General features: G+C 45.6%; 1 protein-coding gene across 2 annotated transcripts in view; it reads right to left on the reverse strand.

The window, feature by feature from the left end:
• Window positions 1-246: 246 nt before the first annotated feature.
• AAR2 (AAR2 splicing factor) overlaps window positions 247-24,111 on the reverse strand; it is a 31,876-nt gene continuing 8,011 nt past the window's right edge. For both annotated transcript variants that reach the window (XM_029613141.1, XM_029613142.1), the window contains exons 3-4: window positions 18,960-19,189; window positions 247-1,499 (exon numbers count right to left, since the gene is read on the reverse strand). In XM_029613141.1, the coding sequence (XP_029469001.1) occupies window positions 1,332-1,499; window positions 18,960-19,189 (398 nt within the window). In that variant the 3' untranslated portion in view covers window positions 247-1,331. The remainder of the gene's footprint in view (window positions 1,500-18,959; window positions 19,190-24,111) is intronic.

Below are 24,111 nucleotides of genomic sequence, written 5' to 3' on the forward strand. Positions count from 1 at the left end.
TTCCTCCAAGTATTAGCACTGACATTCTTATCTGGGAACTCAGACCTCTGCCTGCCCCAGTTCCCAGGGCCATCTTCTTGGTGACTTGACTTACCATCATGCTTTGGGGAGGGGAGCACCCTCTCATCTTTCGCCTCAGGCAGTGGATGGTCTTGAGCCACCCCAGCTTCCATTAGCATTCAATCCGTTAGGTGGTTAGTTAGCAGTCACACAGTATAATTTATTAAGAACCTCAATTCTTTGTAATATTGTTTAAGACATTTTTTACTGTATTTTTGAATGTATGTTTGTTCCAATTGATTTGTGTAGATTGCATTGTTGTTTTTGCCTTGTGTGTTACATTGGAATCCGCTGAGATTTATGGATCAGCAGAATTTAAATAAATAAAAATGATCCTGAAGTCTGCAACAGAGAAGACATGCAAGAAAGAGTGGAATAAAAACAAGAAGGGATTTGAAAAATCTGGAAGAAAAGGGCATAGGTTTAGAAAATGCTCTTCAGGGCAGAAGAGTGTAAAATCCTGCATTTGGAATATAAAAATCCATTTATCAATTAGGACAAGAATTGCAGACTGCCAAACAAGAAAGAGATCTAGGAGAAATCATTTCAGCCGAGCTGACAGTAGCCAGCCATGTAATAAAGTAAATGGAAAAGTTAACAGTAAGCTTGGCAGCAAAACAAATTTTACTAGCAGGAAAGATGAGGTAAGATTGTCTCTCTATACATCCCTTTTAAGACTCCACCTTGCTACTGTGCTCATTAAGACTCCACCTTGCATACAGTGCTCAGTTCTGGAGGCTGCACCTCATAAGGATTGAGGCAGTTCGGGAAAGGGCTAGTAAAATGGTACGAGGCCTGGAACATGTTGTATCAGCCTTTCCCTTCATTCGGCCTAAGTTCTCCACAAGTCTCCTGCAGACCTGAGCCAATCAATAACTAATTACCTCTTGCTATGTCCTAATGCTCCTGGCAGCAAAGCAGCAGTTCCAAGCATAAGACAGGGCACAGGTCACATTCTTCCGAGAGTAATCACTGGGGGCTACTGGTACGAGAAACACGCCTCAGCGGGGTCAAGGGTTAAAAGCACAAGTTGCTCAGCATCTGTGGAATTAATGAGAGGCGCTCTAAGAATCCATATCCCACCCTCAGCTCCCCCCAAGACTACAGCACATACACCACAGAATGGGAATTTCTTAAGAGGAAAGAAACAGCTTGAGACAAGTGTGAAAGTTACACAGGATAAAATTTTGGTATCCAGGAAAAGTCAACACATTTAGCAAGGTCACAAAACCAAAAGGGCTCGTTTCCCCCAAACCAAGGTACTGCCGTGCTCAGTCCACCAGCACGCCTTCTGGGATCTCCACCACTACCGGCGCCCAATCTTCAGGCTCGGCTTCAAAGTCCCATTTGAACTTCTTGGTGAGGTGCATCTTAAACTTTTCCACCTTCTTCCTCAGTGTCCGGTCCACAGCAGGGCTGCAGGTGTAGGAAAAAAACACCTTTGAATGAAAAAAAAAATAGAATTAAAAGCACCCACTCCTGCCGGTCAATACACTGAAACACTAATCCCACGCCCTCTTTTATGCAAACCGCCCTCGGCACTGATGGAGATCCTGTGCTAAAGAGACGTTATCCCTGCAAGCTCTGACTTTAGGGATTCTGGTAGTTGCCTTATGTGGGTATTTTTATTTATCATCCATGCATTTTTTGTTTTTGCAGAAGAGACACCAAAGAAAATAAAGAAAAACTATTTTTGCAATGAACACATTCGGTTCTACAGTAACTGCTGTTTCAACATCTGATTGCTGAAGAAAAGGTTCCACCGGTATAGTCAAAATGTGGCAGAGGCCAGGGCTGGGCCAGCAGCGCAGGGGAAATGTTGTGCACTGTCTTGCAGGGAACCTGGGTTTTCCCCTCCCTGGGCCAGTCATAACTACGGATGCTGTGGAGACAGCATTCACAGTCACTGAGAAGGGGATAGGGGGGGTGGGAGGCATAGTCATTGTGCAATGGTGACACCTAGTGGCTGGATTTAAGGTCCATGATTGCAGGAATCCAGAGGGAGTCTCTGTGCATGGTCCAGAGCCAAGGATCATTGCTGCAATTACAGGGCCAAGTGAGTAGGGAGGGGATACAAAATGGGAGCAAAAAAAAAAAAAATCCCATTACGTGTGAATGAAGGCTCATGGCACTAGATAACATCCTGCTCTTAACGGAGCAGGAAACCCAAAGGAGGAGGAAGAAACTGCTGGGTCCCCATCCCCATCCATGTCAAACACTGCAATGCATGATTCCATACTTCCTTATAAAAACAGTTCTGATAAACAGGGCCACGTGTCTGATGCTGCTTGATCAAGTAAAACCATGGATGTGGAACACGGTGGGGAGTGGAGGAGAAAAGGCTTGCTTTACTAGCGCTCAGGATGAGTTTTAAATCAAGGAAAGTCACAGCAGAACAAAATACTGGATCGATAACTTATTCAAGTCTAACAGTGAATCCCAGGGGCCGGGAAAGCAGAAGGTGAAAGGAGGGAGATTTTAGGTATGGTTTTGCCAAAAGACTTTATCCTAGCCAATTTTTCCTCTCTAAAACAGCACCATAACAGGATAAGCTAACAAACTACAACCAATTTGTTCACCTCTGGCCAACTCGACTGGAGTTCCAGAAGAGAACAGGCAGCACCCCCACCGCTGGTAATGAATGACCACTGTCACTTCTTCCTCTTTGTACTCGAGAGCTCCCCATCTCTGAACATTCTCGTTTTTCTGCATTTGATGTGCACATGAATACCAAACTGGAATATCGTTAGCAATGTGAATGCTCGGTTCTACTTTGGGGACAAAGGGATGTGGTTTTTGGAAGGAAAAAACAGTTTACAATTTCATGGGAAGTAAAAAGGAAGTAGAAACACAGAACACTGTATGGAGTCTAGATGTGATTAAATATGAGTGCTTCCTATCTCTGAGCTTTTGACCTGTAACATTTACCTCATGCTAACATAATGTCTGTCTGGCGGCATCAGATTTCATAAGCCTGTCCAAACTAAATACAGATAAAGTGACGTTGAACAAGTGAACAGAGCAGACAGGGAGAAGTCAAGGAGCAGCCACCCGAGGCATCCCTGTCAGACAGTTCCTTATTGGCCACCACTGTGGGACCATGCAGGCTAAATCCTGGCTAGGTCACTATGGCTCATAGCAAAGATGCCAAAAAAGCACATTCCTCTGCACTCAGGCAGGCCAGGCCAGGCCAATCCACACCAGTGGGTTATGCACTCCTACCAGCAGATGGAGACGGAGAAAATTGACTCACCTGACATCACTGATATTTAGCCCTGCCCCGATATCAGCCTGCCAGTATTCACCATCTCCAGCAGATGGTGGACATGCATCTCCCTAGTGGGAATTGTCAGTGTTAAAAAAAAACAAACCCCGGGAGGAAGTGACGTCAGCCATCTTGATGGCTGCTTAACTTTCGAGCTCCCGCAAGCTTCCCGATAAAAGCAACTGTTTGCTAGGCGAACCGGAAAATATAAACCTTTATTTTGTGGCGAAAACGCTCGGGCACTGTTGGACATGGCAGCGAAACGAAAAACGATCGATTTCCACAGTTTTTCCTATCGCAAAGCGGGGGACATGGAGACAGGGCAAAATCAGTCAGCCGCGATAATGGCAGCGCAGTCGGAGTCTCCAGACACCGAAGATGATTTCAACGTAGAATCGGAGGACGCGCCCTCCCGGACTGAATTTCGCAATTGATTTTGTAGCATCAGGCAAGATATTAAAAATTATAAAAAAGAGATGCATGAAATGATGGAGGACTTCAGAGAGGAACTTAATACTGTCGGCAGACGTGTGGATGAGATTGATGGCAGGATGGATGAGCAGTCCATTGTCACTAAACAGCTTCAGGACACTTGTGCTGACTTACAAGATGAAAATACCGCCATGCGGGCCAAAATGGCCGACCTGGAGAACAGGGCTCGGAGGGGGAATCTGCGGTTTCGTGGATTTCTGGAAAACTCAGACAACGCGAACTGTGAGCAATTAATCTCTCGCTTCTGTGCACACTTGTTAGAGGTGGACGGCAGTGACCCAGGACCGAGTGTGGAGGACATTAAACTAGATAGGGCGCATCGAGCAATACGGCCTGCTAGAGCAAATACAACTAGAGACATCATAGTCTGTTTTCACAGCTATGCTCAAAAGGAGAAGATCGCGGCAGCCGCTCGCAAGCAAAACAAGTGGCAGTGGGAGAACCAGGAAATCTCCATATACGCAGACCTATCTCAAGCAATCCTACAAAATCGCTATGAATTTCGGGAGGTTACGCAGTTTCTGAGACAAGCGAATGTTAAATATCGCTGGATGCACCCCTTCGGACTCACATTTATGTGGGAGGGGGTGACTACGCAATTGCACACGGTGATAGAAGCGGCGCAGCTCCTGAAAGAAAAAGGATTTCGTCCTTCTGCAGCTTTGGGCAGCAATTCTCAGAAACCTATCGCCAAAGGTCAGCCTCCCCGATGGCAGAGAGCTACCTCCAGAAACAGCAGGCTGAAGAGACATTCGGATTCCAACAGACCTGTTGAAGGGACAACTTGAAATGGAGACTGGTTTCACCTTTTTCCATTTTTTCTCTTGCCGTGGCGCTTAGACGGCTGAATGATGTGGAAAAGGCATTTCCATAAGTCTATTTATCCACTGGTTATGTTTTCACAAATTTTCATTACAGCATCTGTATTTATCATGTTTTGGTCAAGTTAGATGTGTTCGCCTTTTATTGTATGGGAAGGAAGGGAGCGATGTTAGTTATTACCTTCCTCACTGGTTTAACACCATGAATCTACGAAGACAACGTAGATTCTGTAAGGGTTTGAGACAGGGGGTGGGGAGGGGGAGGGAACAGAATGGAGTTAAGAATCCCGTATGTTTGTTCTTTTGGTGGCGCCTGTGTCGTGCTTGTATGTGTAGCGGCAGCCATTTTCAGGAGGTTGTGGGTACAAGAGCTTTCAGGGGGCTAGAGCTCTTTATTGCTGTGGGGTTCCTGTATCATAGATAGGATGTCCGCCATACGTATTGTCTCCCTTAATGTAAAGGGATTGAACACACCACAAAAGAGACGTTTGCTCTTTAGGGAAATGAGACACCTGAAAGCGGATGTCATTTTTCTACAGGAGACCCACTTGAGGGCTAAATATGAAAAACTCATGGGCTCCTCAGCTTACCCGCATCAATTTTATGCTGCCAGCTCCAAGCAGGCTAAATATGCTGGGGTGGGCATGTTGTTAGCTCAGCACCTGGTGTTTGAATGCAAGAGTTGCATCCGGGACCCTATGGGCAGATATTTGGTCTTAAGTATCTCCATAGATGGGGTGCTCTACACCTTAGTTAATATATATGCACCTAATACGGATCAGGGGAGGTTTTTCGATAAATTACACGCCACTCTTCAACTCCACACCGGGGGATACTTACTGGTAGGCGGTGATTTCAATCTGGTCCGATCACCCCCCATTGATGCCTCCAGAGGGCACGTTTCAGCTCCACGCACCCACAGGGTGAAATTACAAGGTTTGATGGATTCATGGCAGCTCCTAGATGCTTGGAGAATGCATTACCCAACTTCGCGCACATACACATATTATTCCCCGGTGCACCTATCCTACACTAGGATAGATTATTTCTTATCCGATAAAGGACTCTTCCATCAGATTTCTAGGGCTGACATCCACCCCGTGGTGTGGTCTGATCATGCCGCTGTGATGGTGGAAGTCCGTTTACGGGGTTATGATCCTGGAGTAAAGTATTGGCGCCTGAACGAATCTTTACTGGGAGATGAGGCTTACAATAAGGTTTTAATAGACAATATTAAGCAATATTTTTCCCAGAATGATGGGGACGGAATTTCTCCCCCGGTGGTCTGGGACGCATTTAAGGCCTATATTAGAGGGATACTGATCTCCAGAGGAACCTATATTAAAAAAAGGGATTCGAGAATTGCCCAGGAATTGCGAGACACTATACAACAATTGACATTGGCCCATCAACGAACTGGTTCGGGCCGACTCCTAACAAAACTTTCCACAGTGAGGGAAGACTTACTTAAATTGGAATCCCGTCAGATTAACCATTTATTGTTATTGACCAAGCAGGAATATTTCGAGGGAAGCAATAAAGCTGGGAAGCAGCTGGCTCATAAGTTGAAAAAGCTGCAATATCAGAATAATATAGCAAGGATTAAAAGTGATACAGACGTTATGCTTACTACCAATACAGAAATCCGAAAAAGGTTTCTAGAATTTTACTCCCAGCTTTATGGGACCAATGAGTCGATACAACCAATTAATGTGGAAGAATATTTATCACAGACGCCATTACCTAGCTTAACTCTGGAAGCTCAAACCGAGTTAGATGCTGAAATTACTGTAGTAGAGATATTGGAGAGTATCCAATCCTTGAAGGTGGGGAAATCACCGGGACCCGACGGTTTGACTGCTAAGTTTTATAAAACAGTTTGGCCCGTATCTAGTAGCGTATTTACAGAAAGTGTATAATTCCTTAAGGGAGGGGACTCACCTGGGACTGCATGCAAATCTGGCAGGGATCACGGTACTCCCCAAACCGGGCCGAGATCCCACTGCATGTGGGTCCTACCGCCCTATTTCTTTGATAAACCTTGATCTCAAGATCCTGGCGAAAATCTTGACAGGGCGTATGAATAAATATATTACAGACCTTATTCACCAGGACCAAGCTGGGTTTATACATGGGAGGACAGCAGGTGACAACATCCGTAAACTGGTGAACCTACTATGGATTGCCCATGAACGCAACGATGAAGCGCTTTTCCTCTCCATGGACGCAGAAAAAGCGTTCGACATGGTGCACTGGCCATTTCTATTCGGGGTACTAAAGAAAATGGGTTTTGGCACTTATTTTTGTGAATGGTTGTATCAATTATATGAACACCCTAAGGCGTGTCTCAAGGTCAATGGAGGCTACTCTGATAGTTTTGAAGTGGGTAGGGGCACGCGTCAAGGGTGTCCCCTCTCGCCTATTCTTTTTGCAATTTTCCTGGAACCTTTAGCGATCAACATTAGGAATCAGGCTGATATCCAAGGTTTTAGGGTGGGGGGCATGTGTCATAAATTGTGTCTTTTCGCGGATGACATCATTTTTACGGTCTTGGATCCGCATCACTCCTTGCTGGGGATAGAACAAGAAATACATATGTTTAGCGCAGCATCTGGGTACAAAGTTAACTGGGAGAAGTCGGAGATTCTCAATGTCTCCTGTTCTTTAACATCTGTTCAACATATGAAACCCCTACACCCATTTCGTTGGGCTTCCCAGAAACTAAAATATTTAGGGGTATATCTCACTTCACATCCTAAAGATCTGTACTCTCAGAACTACCCACCGCTCATTAAAAAAATATTTCTGGACCTGGATAGCTGGAGCAACCTGCAGATCTCATGGTTGGGTCGTATTGCCACCCTTAAAATGACTGTCCTTCCTAAATTACTTTATCTGTTCCAATCGCTCCCCATTGCCATTCCTAATGAAGCCCTTAAATTATGGCAGCGTAGATTCTTTGGCTTTCTCTGGAAAAGACGACCTCCCAGGGTCAGCAGACAGGTACTTTATCAAGCTAAACTGGATGGAGGCCTTAATGTGCCTAATTTTCAGTGGTACTATATCGCTGGTCAAATTCGCCCTTTTGTGGCCTGGCATGAAACCAATGACATAAAGCACTGGGTACTGATAGAGCAAGATAGGGCCACTGAGATGTCGTTGGCGGCTATGCCATGGCAACCACGCAGTTCGTGGAGAGAGTGTTCCCGCATGCTTCCCACTACAAAACACACTCTTTTGGTGTGGGAGAAATGGAAACATAAACTAGCTGGTACGAAGGTATACTTTCACCTTACCAGCCTGTACCACAATACTAATTTTAAACCTGGACTCCCATCTTGGGCTTTCCAGGCTTGGAAGGTGAGATCAATCAGCCGATTGGAACATATTTGGGGGGGGAGATCAGTTACTGTCATTTGCTCATCTAAGGGATACCTTGGGCCTCCCGATCTCTGAATTTCTCTCATATCATCAACTTGCGCACTTCTGTCGTACAAATAGAATATCGGCGGACTTGCTTTGTGGGAAAACCTTATTTGAAGGGTTCTGTTCAGTCCCCCAGAGGAGTCGGGGCCTCATTTCTAAAATCTATAAACTGCTGAACTCCAAAAGCCTGGGGGTTCCACATTATATTTCAGCGTGGAAGATCGATCTGGGGAGGGACCCCGCACCTAGTGAATGGGAACATATATATACGCAGATTAGCAAAGCATCAATATCTTCGACTCTTATAGAAAATGGCTATAAGCTTCTGTATCGCTGGTATCTTACCCCAGATAGGTTGAGGAGAATGCTCCCCACATTTGATGGTAATTGCTGGAGGGGTTGCGCTACCAGGGGCACATTCATGCATATGTGGTGGGAGGGTGAATGTGTAAAACCCTTGTGGAAACAATTAGAGGCCTGGCTGTCCAAGTTGCTAGCCCAACCAATGTGTCTTTCTGCGGAGGGTGCCTTACTGAATGCGCTAGATCAAAGGGATTCACTTACGTCTCCAGAGTTTTGTGTCCAGGCTTGTATTGCGACCAGATTGGAAATTGCAAAATTATGGAAACATACCTCTGGACCGACTTCTACGGCAGTGTTGCTTCGTCTAGATCACATTTGTACATTGAATAAACTCACTGCCGACAAGCATAGACGGCTGCAACACTATTACAAAGTTTGGGGCCCCTACCTGCAGTGGAGGGCCTCTTGGAACTCTTTCTAGGGATCTAGATTATTTTAATGTGATGAGTGCTGGGCTAATCCTGCTTGGGATATACTCTCTCTGTTGATAGCGGGGACGGGTGAAATACCTTCTTGTCCCACTAGTTTGCTTTACCGACACTAAGATGATGGGTGTCGCTACTTACTTGTAAGTTTAAGACTCTGACACAAGGTGGTTAGTATAGGAATGATTCTTGACTCACTGTTATACATAATGATAGCTTTAATGTTTAGTTACAATGTGTAGGGGGATGGGTGGGGGGGTTGGTTGGGGAACCTATGGGAGTGGTGGGAGAAACGAAGGGGTCGTTTATTATTGCACATGTGATTGTTTACCTGTACAACGCATTACATGTCTTTGCACTGTTTTTGTGTGTGCTCCAATAAAAAACTGTTAAAACCAAAAAAAAAAAAAAAACAAACCCCCCCTTCCCCCATATGATTGTCACCTACATAAACCATCAAGGCAGAACCACAAGTTATCAGGTGTCAGTGGAGATAATGTTCACGGTATGGGAAGAGAAACATCTTCAGGAGTTATCTGCTTCTCACATTGCCAGAAAGGACAATGCGAGGGCCGACTTCCTCAGCAGGCAGGTGTTAGACCTAGAGGAGTGGGAGCTGGCAGATTATGTTTTTCAGATTATGGTGTCTAGTTGAGGTCAGCCATATCTGGACTTAGTGGTGAGCTACAGTAGCAAAAGGAACCCGAGAGCGCTGGGAATCGATGCTATCATCCAGCTGTCGCCGCAGAGCAGGGCATTATATATTTTTCCTCCCTGGCCAATGACTGGCAGGGTAATTTAGAACATTGCGAGTCATATCGAGACTCCAGCTTGGGAATGGAGACCATGATACACCAATTTCCAACGACTCCTAATGGACAATCCTATGAGGAAGTAACTTCACCTTTCCTGATATATCCATGACTATACTAAACATTGTAATTTTTTAAATTATATTGGGAGTCTCCTCCTTTAAAGGGACACAGTGCACTGCTAGGGACATCTTTATTCAATGCGAATGCATCAAGAACTAGCACTGCCCTGCCAACATAAGAACATAAGAAATTGCCATGCTGGGTCAGACCAAGGGTCCATCAAGCCCAGCATCCTGTTTCCAACAGGATGGCCAAACCAGGCCACAAGAACCTGGCAATTACCCAAACACTATGAAGATCCCATGCTACTGATGTAATTAATAGCAGTGGCTATTCCCTAAGTAAACTTGATTAATAGCCATTAATGGACTTCTCCTCCAAGAACTTATCCAAACCTTTTTTGAACCCAGCCACACTAACTGCACCAACCACATACTCTGGCAACAAATTCCAGAGCTCTAGTTTGCGTTGAGTGAAAAAGAATTTTCTCCGATTAGTCTTAAATGTGCTACTTGCCAACTTCATGGAATGGCCCCTAGTCCTTCTATTATTCGAAAGTGTAAATAACCAAGTCACATCTACTCATTCAAGACCTCTCATGATCTTAAAGACCTCTATCATATCCCCCCCTCAGCCGTCTCTTCTCCAAGCTGAACAGCCCTAACCTCTTCAGCCTTTCCTCATAGGGGAGCTGTTCCATCCCCTTTTACATTTTGGTCACCCTTATCTGTACCTTCTCCATCGCAACTATATCTTTTTTGAGATGCGGCGACCAGAATTGTACACAGTATTCAAGGAGCGGTCTCACCATGGAATGATATAGAGGCATTATGACATTTTATGTTTTATTCACCATTCCCATCCTAATAATTCCTAACCTTCTGTTTGCTTTTTGACTGCTGCAGCACACTGAGCCGACTATTTTAAAGTATTATCCACTATGATGCCTAGATCTTTTTCCTGGGTGGTAGCTCCTAATATGGAACCTAACATCCTGTAACGACAGCAAGGGTTATTTTTCCCTATATGCAACACCTTGCACTTGCGCACATTAAATTTCATCTGCCATTTGGATGCCCAATCTTCCAGTCTTGCAAGGTCCTCCTGTAATGTATCACAGTCCTTTTGTGATTTAACTACTCTGAATAATTTTGTATCATCCACAAATTTGATAACCTCACTCGTCGTATTCCTTTCCAGATCATTTATATATATATTGAAAAGCACTGGTCCAAGTACAGATCCCTGAGGCACTCCACTGATTACCCTTTACTACTGAGAAAATTGACCATTTAATCCTACTCTGTTTCCTGTCTTTTAACCATTTTGTAATCCACAAAAGGTCATCGCCTCCTATCTCATGACTTTTTACTTTTCGTAGAAGCCTCTCATGAGGGTAGAATGTGAAAGACATACAAGAGTGGACATAGTATGGAAAGGCTATGGTTTTGCTTTGGCCTGAGACTGTACAGACGCAGGAGGGGGGGCAACGAACAACAGTGCTAAGTTGGTGAGCAAATACGCTCAACGGCAGCAAAGTACAGTGTGTCAACTCCAAGCTTTTCACTTCTGAAGGTTTCCTTGGTAGTTACAGCTGGTAATTGAATGCTTGGGTGCTGAAAGCAAAGACACCTCCTACTCACGTGTGGCCTGCCCACCCACCCTATTCCTTTCCGACACCGAAGGGTTCCATAGCAACCAGAATGGTGTCATGGCCCAGAAACAAAAACAGAAAAGGAATTCCCCTCCCCCCCCCCCCCTTGGTATGGAAAACAGAGGAGAATGAGTGAGAAAACTCACTTAAAAAAAAAATTGATCTCACAAAATCATGGTTCCTGTACGCTGCGTGCATTGACTGACTGCCTATGCCTTGTTCAATTTAAGACTGCATCAATCACTTTTAAGGCTCTCTTTAATGAATGAATCACCTACACATTTCCCATCTGCTTTAGCTGGTTATTTTCTGGCACACTCTTTACAAGCTTTTGGGTCTCAGATGTAGGTACTTCTCTCTTCCAGAGCCCACCGACTGGCTTGCTTATTCTGTAACTGCTCCACTACGAGCGGCTTTCTCTACCCAAGGAACTAAGAAGCTTGATGTGTCATCTCACATTTAAGAAACAGGTTCAAGCCTAGCCTTCTGCTCAGGCCTTTGCAGATGGACATGCTTTGATTTCTTTGTAGCTGACCTTTCAAAGGTTTTTATTATAGTTTATATAAAACTTACTGTTAGGGAGGTACTCTGCCAAGATCATCGTTGGATTGACAAATTATAAATGTTAAACGGGCAACATAATCTCTCCCATTCAACAGAAAAGAAAAAAAAACTCTAAGTGTAGCATCGTTCACACATTAGCAGAAGGCTCAGGATGACACCTTTAAATCATTCTAAAATTCGCATGCCAGGATGGCAAGTCACAGGAACTTGTAGTGCTCAGTAACAACTCGACGGGCAAAGTCACCCCAAATCTTTCAACTTTGGAGGTCAAACAGGAGGGAAAAAAAACCCAAATAGCAAGTAGGTATTTGGTTAAAAAAATGTACCTAAGTTTGGGGGAAAAAAAGCTAAGAATTTATAGCATACCAGAGAAGCCACCATAGATGCTCCATTAAGGCCTTCCACACTGCCTAAAAAGAGTGATTCACACAAGTACATACATCTCTTTTATTCAGATCTGGGAGTCCACTTAAAATACATTAGCTCCTTCTCAGGCCTGGAGCACTCTACATCTATACAACTCCCCATTAATACTTACAGGAGCAATTTTGACCCTTTAATATACCAACTAATTGATCAAACTTTCCTCTTTACACTATTAGTTTAAAGTCTAGGAGTTGTATCTATTTTCCCCTATTTGTAAACACTGGCCACAGTTAAAAGGACCCACAACTCGTTTCTTGCTGGGGTGAAGATAGCAGGCTTTCAAGACCCACACTAGTCTACCCTAATACCTACATTATCCTATACAACATTCAAAGTATCTTTTTTACCCAATTCAATCATTCTTTTTCCTTTTACTCACATCTTTACTCCCTGCTTTATTCTGGTCTGCATTTTGAGAGCAACCTAATAGCTCTGTTTGTGCCTGAAGGCACTTTGGGAATTCCCATCCTAGAGAGGATGCCATCAGGAAAGGACAGATCTTACAAATGGAAACCAGAGGCTAGGAGGAAATCCTGCCCTTCATGCTACAAAGATGTGGCTTCACGTGACGCGTGCCTCAGACTTACCAGGGGAAATCTTCCTCAGCCTGGAGAAAAAAAAAAGGGGGATGCCCAATGTTTCCACTGCAGGCTGCATCACTACTGGAAGAGTCCTTTTGCTAAGGTACCCCCAGGCAGTACAAATGTACTGCTGGACTTGAAGACCAGCTGTTCCCTGGCATGATGCCAAATCTCACAATGCAAACTGTGCAAAATTTGAAAGGCAAAACTTGTAAGACATTAGAGCAATGGGGACAGAAAAACTGAATACTGCAAGAAGTAATAATCAAAGATTAAAAATTGCAAAACTCGCCTGAAAGGCTGGAAAAAAAGCACAAACTAGAAAATTTCAGCAGGCACTGAATTATGTATTTAAAAAAAAGCAAAGACTGGTGCATGCTGACCACAAAGGGAAGGCAAGCTGAAGAAAATCTAGCAATGGATACTGAAGTGGTATCTGAAAGGAAAGAAGAAACCCAGTGCACACAGAAATTCTGACACTCCCCCACATAGGAAAAAGCTCATTGTGCTGGCAGACTCCGTCTTCAGAGGCACTAGTTTGGGAATTACTTTTAATTATTTATAGATAAAAGCCCTCCAGGATCCTCAGCTGGTAGAAATGCAAATCAGATAGTCAAAGCTATCAATGAAGAAAGTAAAGACTCTGAAGCAGACCTTATGGTCCCATCTGGGAACCAATGACCTTGCTAGAAACCGCATCCAAGCAGTACAGAGAGATTTCCAGACTCTGGGGAAGCAGATTAGGCACACAGCGAACAATATTGCCTTTTCAGAAGTGTTGCGTGTTCATGAAAAGGGAAAGGAGAGGCTAAGCCATATAGATAACGTCAATGCAAGGCTCAAAACCTGGTGTAAGGAAGACAGTAATGATGGCAGAAAAAGACCAAATGGTCCATCCAGTCTGCCCAGTAAGTTTTGGATATAATGGGAGATGGGGCTGTGTATAGGACTGTAAAAGGTTCTATGTCAAAGATGACTTACATCTGTCTGTGGCAGGAAAAAGGAAAATCATATGCCTTCAGGTCTGGGAGAGAACTGAAAGAAGGAATTCCGGCTAGGAGAGGAGGAGAGAAACTGAGGGGATGAGACGGATTGAGAAAGGGGACATGGGCTGCGAGAACAGAGGAGAGGATAGAGTCAGAGGGAGGATGTGACCTGCGACAAGATAAGGAGCTGGCATAGGTGCGAGTATGTGATGTGCCACCCAGGATTTGCTTCAATTGACTGGGGGATTGTGGGGTACCATTCTCCCTTGTGCTGGAGTGTAGTAGCCTAGTGGTTAGAGCTGTGGGCTATAAACCAAGAGACCAGGATTCGAGTCCCGTTGTCGCTCCTTGTGACCTTGGGCAAGTCACTTTACCCTCCATTGCCTCAGGTACAAACTTAAATTGTAAGCCCTCTGGGGATAGGAAAATACCTATAGTACCTGAATGTAATCCACTCTGAAGCTCTGTGAAAAGTGGAATATAAATCTAAATAAAATAAATTTAAACTAGAGGATGGGGGGAGGGTGGCAGAAGGAAATTGGAACGTCAGTCCCAACTCCTCCAAGAAATGGATGAAGAAATTAATAAAAAATCAGCTGAACAGGGCAGAAAAGATGTCCACAAAGAGCAGCAGAGGGAAAGAAGCTAAGAGAGAGAAGCTGGAAAGCTATGAGTACAAATGCTCGAAGTCTGGGCAATAAAATCCCAGATCTGCAGGCTCTCTCTAATGGTGGAAGTGGACTTGAACATCGTTGCTATTACAGAGACACGGTCCACGGAGTCTCATGATTGGGATACGGCCATCCTGGGCTATAACTTATTAAGGAAGGTCAGAGAGGACAGGAAAGGGGGAGGAGAAGTGCTTTATGTCAAAAACAATATCCAACCAACTGAAAGGCAAGCGACGTGGGGTAGGGAAGCAGCATTATGGGCTGTCCTAGAAAAAGAAGATGGCGCTTCCATTTACATCGGTGTGGTCTACAGGCCTCCGATTCAGACAGAAGAGCTGGACAGAGATCTGGTTGAAGACATTCCAAAGGTGGGAAAGAAGGGAGAAGTATTGGTCGTTGGAGATTTGAATCTGCCGGATGTAGACTGGAGCATCCCTTCTGCGGATTCTACAAGAAGTACGGAGATACTGGATGTCCTTCAAGGGGCTCTGTTCTAACAAACGGTAATGGAACCCAGGAGGGAGGGTGGGAACCTTGGCTTGGTGCTCACAAATGGGGATAATGTCTCTAACATCTGAGAAGGTGCCCAACCTGAGCACCAGTGATCATCAGAAGGCATGGTTTGATAAGATACAGAGAAGTCGCATGAAGAGCCTAGTTTTGAATTTCAAAAATAGACATTTTATTGAAATGGGGATGTTCCTGGAGGAAGAACTAGAAGACTGGGAGAAAATGGGTTAGGTGGAACAGTATTGGGCCAAATTTTAAAAAGCTATTACAAAGGCAATGGTAAGGTTAGTGCTGGTTGAGACAGCGTAGTAGGCGAACCTACTAGGCCCATACTGATAGCTGGTGGACGTGCCCTAGACCGGGACAGAGCTAGACTTTCACCTATACCAGCCCTCTTCCCCGCAGGTTGAGCCTTTGGGTTCCAGGAGCCAGAGAACGTAGGTGAGAGTCCCAAACGATGGTCAGGAAGAGAGCGCCTGAGACCGGTCTGAGATCAAGGCGGGCTGCATTCAGACAGTTACCAGGTCAGGCCAAGGGTCAGGGCAAGTAGCAAGCAAAGCATATATGAGGTCTGAGGCAGAGGTCAGTGGCAGGCAAGATAGTAGTTCAGGTCCGTAGCAGAGGTCAATACCGGGCAGGCAAGAGAAAGGCCAGGACGAGGTAAGGCTGAAGACAGAGCTAGGCAAGATGGACTGGAAGAGGCAAGGCAGGCTGGACCAACGAGCAAGGATGGATCAGGAACATGGCAACACGTGCTGCTGCACAAGATGCAGGAGGACCTGTTGTTGAGCGCCAACTGGAAGCGCAGCTGGGGTTTAAATCCCCAGGAGGCGCCGACATCATCTCCCGGTGCCTTGGCTGATTTCCTGCCGTGGGGCTTTTAACATCTGATGTACTCCTAAGGGGAAACCAAGAAGGCAGGAATGTGGCATCTATGCCACGAAGAGGCAGTCTGGCGTCGGAGCAGGCCAGCAGTGTTTTGGGGCAAGTGCAGCCAGTCACAGAACATCCTGCGATGGGCCAAACTTTACAGCAACAGATCTATATGTTAGAAAAGTAAACAAAAGTAAGAGGAAAAAGAAACTAATCTAGTTCTCAAAGGAGGTGGCTGAAAAAATAAAGGCAAAAAGAACAGCATTCAAGAAGTATAAAAGGATGCCAAAAAGAGGAACAGAGGGAAAATTATCTGGTGAAAGTGACGAAGATGAAGAAAGAAACCAGGAAAGCAAAAGATCAAGTAGAAAAAAGGATTGCCAAAGAAGTAAAGCGAAGTGACATAACATTTTCAGATATATCAGAGAAAAGAGGCCAAAAGAAATATAGTGAAACGGAAAAGTGATGAGGAGTAATGTGTGGAAAGAGAAAGAAACGGCAGAAATATTATTAAACAAATACTTCAGCTCGGTATTCACTAAAGACAACCCTGGAGAAGGATCATCACTAGATGACAAGACCGTAGATGGTGGTGGGGTAGTTGCAACCCCATTTACAGAAGAGAATGTATGGGAAGAGCTAGGAACACTGAAAGCGGACAAGGCCAAGGAGCCAGATGAGGGACATCCCATGATACTGAGCTCAGAAATGCGCTAGCGGGACCGCTGAAAGACCTGTTCAACAGATCCCTCGAAAACGGGAGCATAGTTCCTGTTGAGTACTGAGCAATCGCTCGTACATTCTGGAGCATCGCTCACAAGCTTTACATGGTCGCTCACATACATTTTTCTTTGCGCTATATAAAGAAATGCAGCGCTAATTCTGGCAGCTCAAATTGTTGGTTTAAAAAGATTGCTGCTCACAAGAAAAAAAATTTGTACACACTTAGCACTTCTTGGAGGGAACACTGAACGGGAGTGGTGCTGGTCCTGCTTCACAACGGTGGTAGCAGAGAGGCTGGAAACTACAGGCTGGTTAGCCTCACCTTGGAGGTGGGAAAATTAATGGAGACACTGCTGAAGGAAAGGACAGTGAACTATCAGCAGGACTGCTGGACCCAAGGCAGCATGGATTCACCGAGGGAAGGTCCTGTCAGACAAATCTGATAGATTTTTTTGATTGGGTGACTAGAGAATCGATGTGATATTCTTGGATTTCAGAAACGTTTTTGATAGGGTCCCGCATAGGAGGCTCATGAATAAAATGAAAAAGCTGGGAGTTGGCACCAAGGTGGTGGTGTGGATTACAAACTGATTGATTTAACAGGAGACAGCAGGTAATGGTAAATGGAACCTACTCAGAAGAGAAAACGTGTTAAGGGGAGTGTCACAATGATCGGTATTGGGACAGGATCTATTCAATATCTTTGTGAGTGACAATGCAGAAGGAATGGAAGGTAAAGTGTTTCTATTTGCAGATGATCTGCAACAGAGTGGACACGCCTGAAGAAGTAGAGAGAACGAAAAATGATTTAAGAAAGCTTGATGAATGATCTAAGGCTTGGCAGCTGGAATTCAATGCCAAGAAGTTCAGGGTGTGGTAATCCAAAAGAGCTGTATATGATGGGGGGTGAAAGACTAGTCTGCACAGACTGGGAAAGGGGGCGATAGTGTCTGGTGACCTGAAGGCAACAAAGCAATGTGACAAGGTGATAGCTAAAGCCAGAAGAATGCTGGGCTGCATAGAGAGAGGAATAACCAGTAAGAAAAAAAAAAAAAAAAAAAGGAAGTGATGATGCCCTTGTACAGGTCCTTGGTGAGGCCTCACCTGGAGTATTGTGGTCAGTTCTGGAGCCCATATCTCAAAAAGGATAGTGACAGGATGGAGGCGGTCCAGAGAAGGGTGACCAAAATGGCATGGGATCTGTATTGGAATATTTATGAGGAGAGGCTGAAGGATCTGAATATGTAAACCCTAGAAGAGAGGAGGTATAGGGGAGACATGATACAGACCTTCAGATACCTGATAGGTTTTAATGATGCACCATCTTCAAACCTTTTCCTTTGGAAAACAAACACTAGGGGGGTCACAAAATGAAACTCCAGGGGGTATGACTCAGAGCCAACAGCAGGAAATATTTCTTCATGGAAAGCGTAGTAAATGCCTGGAATGCCCTTCCAGAAGAGGTGGTGAAGATGAAAACAGTAAACAAATTCAAAAAGGCATGGGATAAACACTGTGGCTCCATAAAGGCTAGAGGTGGAAATGAAGAAGAGGGTACATGGGGGTAACCTTCCCTTAACTAATTAGCTTTCATGATTTTCAATATTGCTCTCCACTTCGGTGAGGGGGAAAAGTTAGGGCCCTGACTTTTACAGTCCGGGATACTGATACACAGACATTAGGGAAAAAGTGTAGGACTGCTTCTATGGCCAAGTCCAAAAGCACAGTACGCTCAAGAAGCGTTAAGTCATCAAGAAGGCTGCTCACCCTGTAAAAATGTCAGCAGTAATTTTGATATGGGTTTGACAGTGCTTGGCTTTGATCGTTGATATTACTATCCTCAACATAAGACTTGGGGGTAACCTGCATGGAGCGGCAGTTACTACCCTTAACAGAAATATGGGGTAACCTGCATGGAGCGGCAGTTACTACCCTTAACAGAAATATGGGGTAACCTGCATGGAGCGGCAGTTACTACCCTTAACAGAAATATGGGGTAACCTGCATGGAGCGGCAGTTACTACCCTTAACAGAAATATGGGGTAACCTGCATGGAGCGGCAGTTACTTCGTAAGAAACTTGCTGAGCAGACTAGATGGACCATTTGGTGTTTTGCTGCCATCAATACTACGTTACTATATGATATGTTATAACTCAGAGATGCAATACTGGGTTGCTCTCTCTTTTTCCAGATCCAAGCACGCACCTCTTTGTGCCTCGCTCCCTTCGGAGGCTAGCGTTTACCTGCAACGTGCTGGTTAAGAAGTTGTCCTGAGAGACTATGTCCACGAAGAAGTCCGCCGGGATCTCACCCAGCTGGTGGTACAGGACGGAGATGAGGCTGTTATAGAGGGCCCCGTGCTTCCCCACCGCCTCCTCCGAACGGCACAGGAGTGTCAGCAGCTGCTTCCAGTGCTCGAAGGCCTCGTACACATTCCCGATCAGGAAGCAGACAAAGGCAAACTGAAGCTCCGCTAGAAAACAACAAATATCAGAAAGATGCATCAGCTGAGCACTTGTTCTCTCATGGAGAATAAGGTGGCAGGGAAACTTGATTATAAAAAAAAACAAAACAGGACTTCTATTAGATGCACCATCTACAATAATCAACAATGGGAAAGCAAGTTTATATGGTAGATGTGATTTCTGTAGCTGTGTTAAAACATGTGTCCTGACAGCATGAGGCTCCCCTTTTAGTTAAATAGGCAAAAGATAGGAAGATTCCTGGTAGCCTTTGTAAATTCTATATTCCTGTAGTAATATACATATATATGTTTCATTTCAGTATGCCATGTGGCACAAAGTTGTCCTTTGCCTTTATGGCACTGGAAACTTTTAAAAACGACTGCTGGTCTCCCTTCTTTACTAAGGAGAAAGGGACCCTGTACCACTGAGAGCCGTACTTCAAGCATGAGCTTTCAACAAATGACTTTCCTGAAAAAGATTAACAAAAACTAGCGCTATGAGAAAGAAAAAAAAAAAAGAGAAATCTAGGCACTCAAATAAGGCAGTGCCAACTCAGAACAGTAGAGGTCACCAGCAAAGCAGGAGCCACGCTTCATGTGGCTGGCAATGGCAGTGTTTAGGGTCACTGTCAACGTTCCCTGCAAGCTGTGAGCGTGCGCAGCGAACACAAGAAAACAGGGCACGCACGAGGAAAGGAAGATAGACTGGTGTTTCAAAGAACACACTGCACGTGAGAACCTGTTTGTGCACACGGCCCACAATAATTCTAAAAAGAGGAACTGGAAAGAAAAACCAGACAATTTTGTTTTCTGACAGCTGTAACTGTACATAGAAAATACAACTCACTGTATAGAATCTCGTGCTGCAAGCAATTCTGAAATAAACTCAAGATTCCACATCTGTTCTATGGATAAAGCAGTGCTGTTCCCCTGTTAGTTCATGTCTGTGCATCAGTTCTAGAAATGCAATGATGACACAGCCCTACATAAATGCCAAATTTACTTTTCACCAGATGGCAATGCAGTGTGCACACACAGGCACTCAATATCATAAAATTATTGTGTGACAAAGTCTGCTGTCAGACAGTGGATGGACTTTGTGCTAAAGTGCATTCAGGTGGTACTTACGCACAGCTGACTTGTGGAGGTGACTTCACAAGTGCTGCCGTACAACCCTCAGACTGATCCTTGTTTATTGTAACTTTTGCTTCTTGTTAAATGGTCTGTTAAAGTTATAACCCCATGTTCCTTGTAAACCGATGTGATATGACACCGATCATGAATGTCGGTATAGAAAAGAGTTAAATAAATAAGGTAGAGAGATAAATAGCCACATGGCTATGAATGGCCCATAGGTGACAGAGATGGACAACATGGTTCATATTAAACCCAAATCCCAGCCAAATCTAAGGGAGGAAGAGGGCAGCAAAGGATGGGGATAATCAGAGCCAAACTGGAATGGGCAGTGACTCACATTAATACATCTGGACTGCTAACAGCTTGACCTAGTGCTCTGTATTCATCTAAATCAGATTTGTTTTTGGGTGCCAGCATTTGCAGATTCACATTTATGTTCATCATGTTTTAATATTTTCATGGTCTTCAAAATACTTTGAATGGTTTGAACCTGTAAAATCTCACAGTCAACCTCTGTAAAACATGGATTTTTCATTAGAGGTAAAGTCAAACTTCAAGCTGACTGTCAAAATCAAATATCTGCGGCGTGCCCTTGGACCTGCTCAGTTTGAATGCCAGCAGATGTGCAGCCCTCCATACAACAGCAGCAAGACACAGCCACACAAAGGCATTCAAACCGCCCCTTGCTCAGGCCAGATGCTGCAGGACTGCTTTAATCCTACTGTACAGTTAATTGCGTAGCCACGCACAAATACTATTTGGGCTAAGTGCTAATTACACTAACATTTTGGGGGTAATTTGTACATGCATAAAAATTGGTTTTATGCATGTAAATGGCCTTTTGAAAATTGCCAGGGGGGTGGCGGCGGCAGGGGGTTTGTGCGCATAAATGTCCACACAAAAGCAGTTTCAAAGGATTTTGACGGGGGAGGAGAGAAGAGATGGGAAAACCAATTCCATGCACATTTTTTATTTTCAAAAGTATGCATGTAAATTTGCAAACAGACACACACGCACACATTTATACCTGCTTCTGAGCAAGTGGCTATGTTTGCCGTTTATGCTGGCAGTGTTTCCCCACACACCCAGGAATTTTCAAAGTTGGACTTATGCACATAAGTCTGCTTTGAAAACTCAGGTTGAAGTCTGCAGGTACTTTTCTACACAGTCTTCAGTACTATATGGAAAATTACCTTCCCTATGCTCTGTGCTGTCAGGGCAAAATAAAGCTCGAGCTGGAAGCTGGAGCTTTGCCCTTAAGCCACGGGCAGGATTAAATGAACTGCAGTAGAACAACCCCTAGGAGGCTGTCGAGTGTGTGAAGGCCAGACATGTGGTCATACCTCTGAGGATGCAGAAGGGCCCTCAGGGGTTTAAAACAAGATTGCTAGGAACAATACATTATCGGGCCGATACAGTAAAATGCGCAGGAGAGCCGGCGCTCAGAGGCGAGCACCCGCTCTCCCAAAGCACGCCCAGGTCACTCTCACGATTTATTATTCAAATGAGGGCCCGCGGTAATAAGGAGGCGCTAGGGACACTAGCGCGTCCCTAGCACCTCCTTATTGGAAGAAGTGGCGGCTGTCAGCGGGTTTGACAGCCGACGCTTAATTTTACCAGCGTCTGCTGTCGAACCCGCTGACAGCCATGGGTTCGGAAAACGGACAGTGGCAAAATTGAGCGTCCGTCTTCCGAGCCGTGGGCTGATTTTTTTTTTTTGGGGGCCTCTGACTTAATATCGCTATGATATTAAGTCGGAGAGTGTACAGAAAAGCAGTTTTTTCTGCTTTTCTGTACACTCTCCCAGTGCTGGCCGAAATTAATTCCTGCCTTTGGACAGGCGTTAATTTCTGAGAGTAAAATGTGCAGCTTGGCCACGAAAGGACTGAGAGTACGCCTGCTGCCGACTGGCATTATGCCGAAAGGAAGAAGCTAAGCCTCTGGACGTGCGAGGTCTCCGACCTCCACGAAAACGAGCAGCAAAAGATCCCCTAGATCTTGGCCTATCTTCCGGCAATCAATGCATCTTATTCTCGCCGAGAGACTGAATCAGATCCTCCAGTTCTTTACCAAAAAGTAGCTTGCCCTTAAAACGGCAACGAACCTAGCTGGGCCTTGGATGACACGTCGGCTGCCCAGTGACGGAGCCACAACAGACGCTGCGCCGACACAGCCGGCACCATGGCCCTGGCTGAGGTACGAAGCAAATCATGAAAGGCATCTGCACTATAGGCAATCACGGCCTCAAGCCTCCCAGCCTGAAGCGCTTCCTCTTGCGAAAGTGACTCGTTGGGCAGTAGCTGCTGTACCCAACGAAGACCCGCACGTAAGAAAAAAATTACTGCAGACAGCCGCTCGGACTCCCAGTGCAGAAACTTCAAAAATCTTCTTAAGCTGAACCTCCAGCTTGCGATCCTGCAAATCCTTAAGGGCTGTCCCCCCCTGTAACCGGGATGGTAGTCTTTTTCATGACTGCTGCTACCGCTGCATCCACCTTAGGGATTCTCAGCAAATCCAAGGCGTCCTCTGGCAGGGGGTAGAGCTTGTCCATCGCCTTTGCCACCTTAAGACCTAATTCCGGCGTATCCCATTCCTTGAATAGTAAGTCCTTAGTGGCAAAATGGAAACGAAATGCCAAAGGGGGACCCCTCAGGCTCAAGACTACCGGATCCGTAGCCCCTAACCGGGACTCTTCCTGGGGGAGCTGGATCCCCAAGTTCCCTCAGAATAGCTGGAATGAGCAGCCCCAGCTCGTCTTTCCTAAAAAGGCGGACCACCTTCGGGTCATCACCGTCTGTCCCGTGTGATCCTCAACCTCCCTTGGAGGCCTCGGAGGCAAATCTTGGACCTCCTGGTCATCTGTGTCTGAAGAAGAATCCGGATCCACGAGGAGGGTCCGCAAGCCCAAAGGACTCGCTCCTCCCGGCGGACCCGGGTCCCGGATGGACTTAGCATGCTTCTGGGACCCCAACGGGGAACCTTGGCTATGAACCCTCTTTTTTCCAGCCCTCCAGCCTTAAAGGCCTTATGCACTAACAAAATGAAATCTGAAGAAAAAGAAGAGTCAAAGGACAAATCATCTCCTCCCCCCTCCCCCCCGGGGTCCGCATTAAGAGGAGCGCCAGACTCCGCAGATTTGTCCCCCTCGGGGACAGTGCGCTGCGGCGACAAACGGAGGGGAGGGTTCTCATCCCCCCAGCGCAGATCGCGCTGCTGAAACCATCGGTACACTCGGCGGTAAAATGGCGCCTGCTGCCTGAGGCTCTGAATCAAGCGTATTCAAAATGGCGCCCGTTCCCGAATCCCCGAAGGCGCCTGCCAATGTTTGGACACGAGAAACGACATTAGCCCGGGTCGTGGAGGCTCACTCCCCCCCGGGAGGAAATCAGCGCAGACCTCATTGCCCGGTGCAGCATGCTGTCTCTCACTAACACCTGGAGCTCTTAAGGAAAAAACAGCAAAAAAGGCGCGCAAGGGCCCCCCGAACCTGAAGGAAGAGAAGGGAGAGTCAAGCCAGGCCAGGGAAAACTAATAAAAAATAAATGGTTACTACTTTTATTAAGTTATCTATGAAATACCTGACCAAGCCTCCTGGTCCTGGATCAAACCGGGGGGAGTGAGCCGGGCTCACCGGTATCACCCCTAGCGATCTCCTCAAGCTGGTAAACCGGGGTTACCACCCCGCACGTCAGCTGCCTCTGAAACCAGGGGGGATGGTTCCCTCAGAACTTCCCAACCCCCTGGGAGGCTCCAGCCATGACCTGCAAAACACTCTGCAGTCTTCAGCACTCCAG

This window comes from Rhinatrema bivittatum, chromosome 8 (genome assembly GCF_901001135.1).
Source record: "Rhinatrema bivittatum chromosome 8, aRhiBiv1.1, whole genome shotgun sequence".
NCBI classification, from domain to species: domain Eukaryota; kingdom Metazoa; phylum Chordata; class Amphibia; order Gymnophiona; family Rhinatrematidae; genus Rhinatrema; species Rhinatrema bivittatum.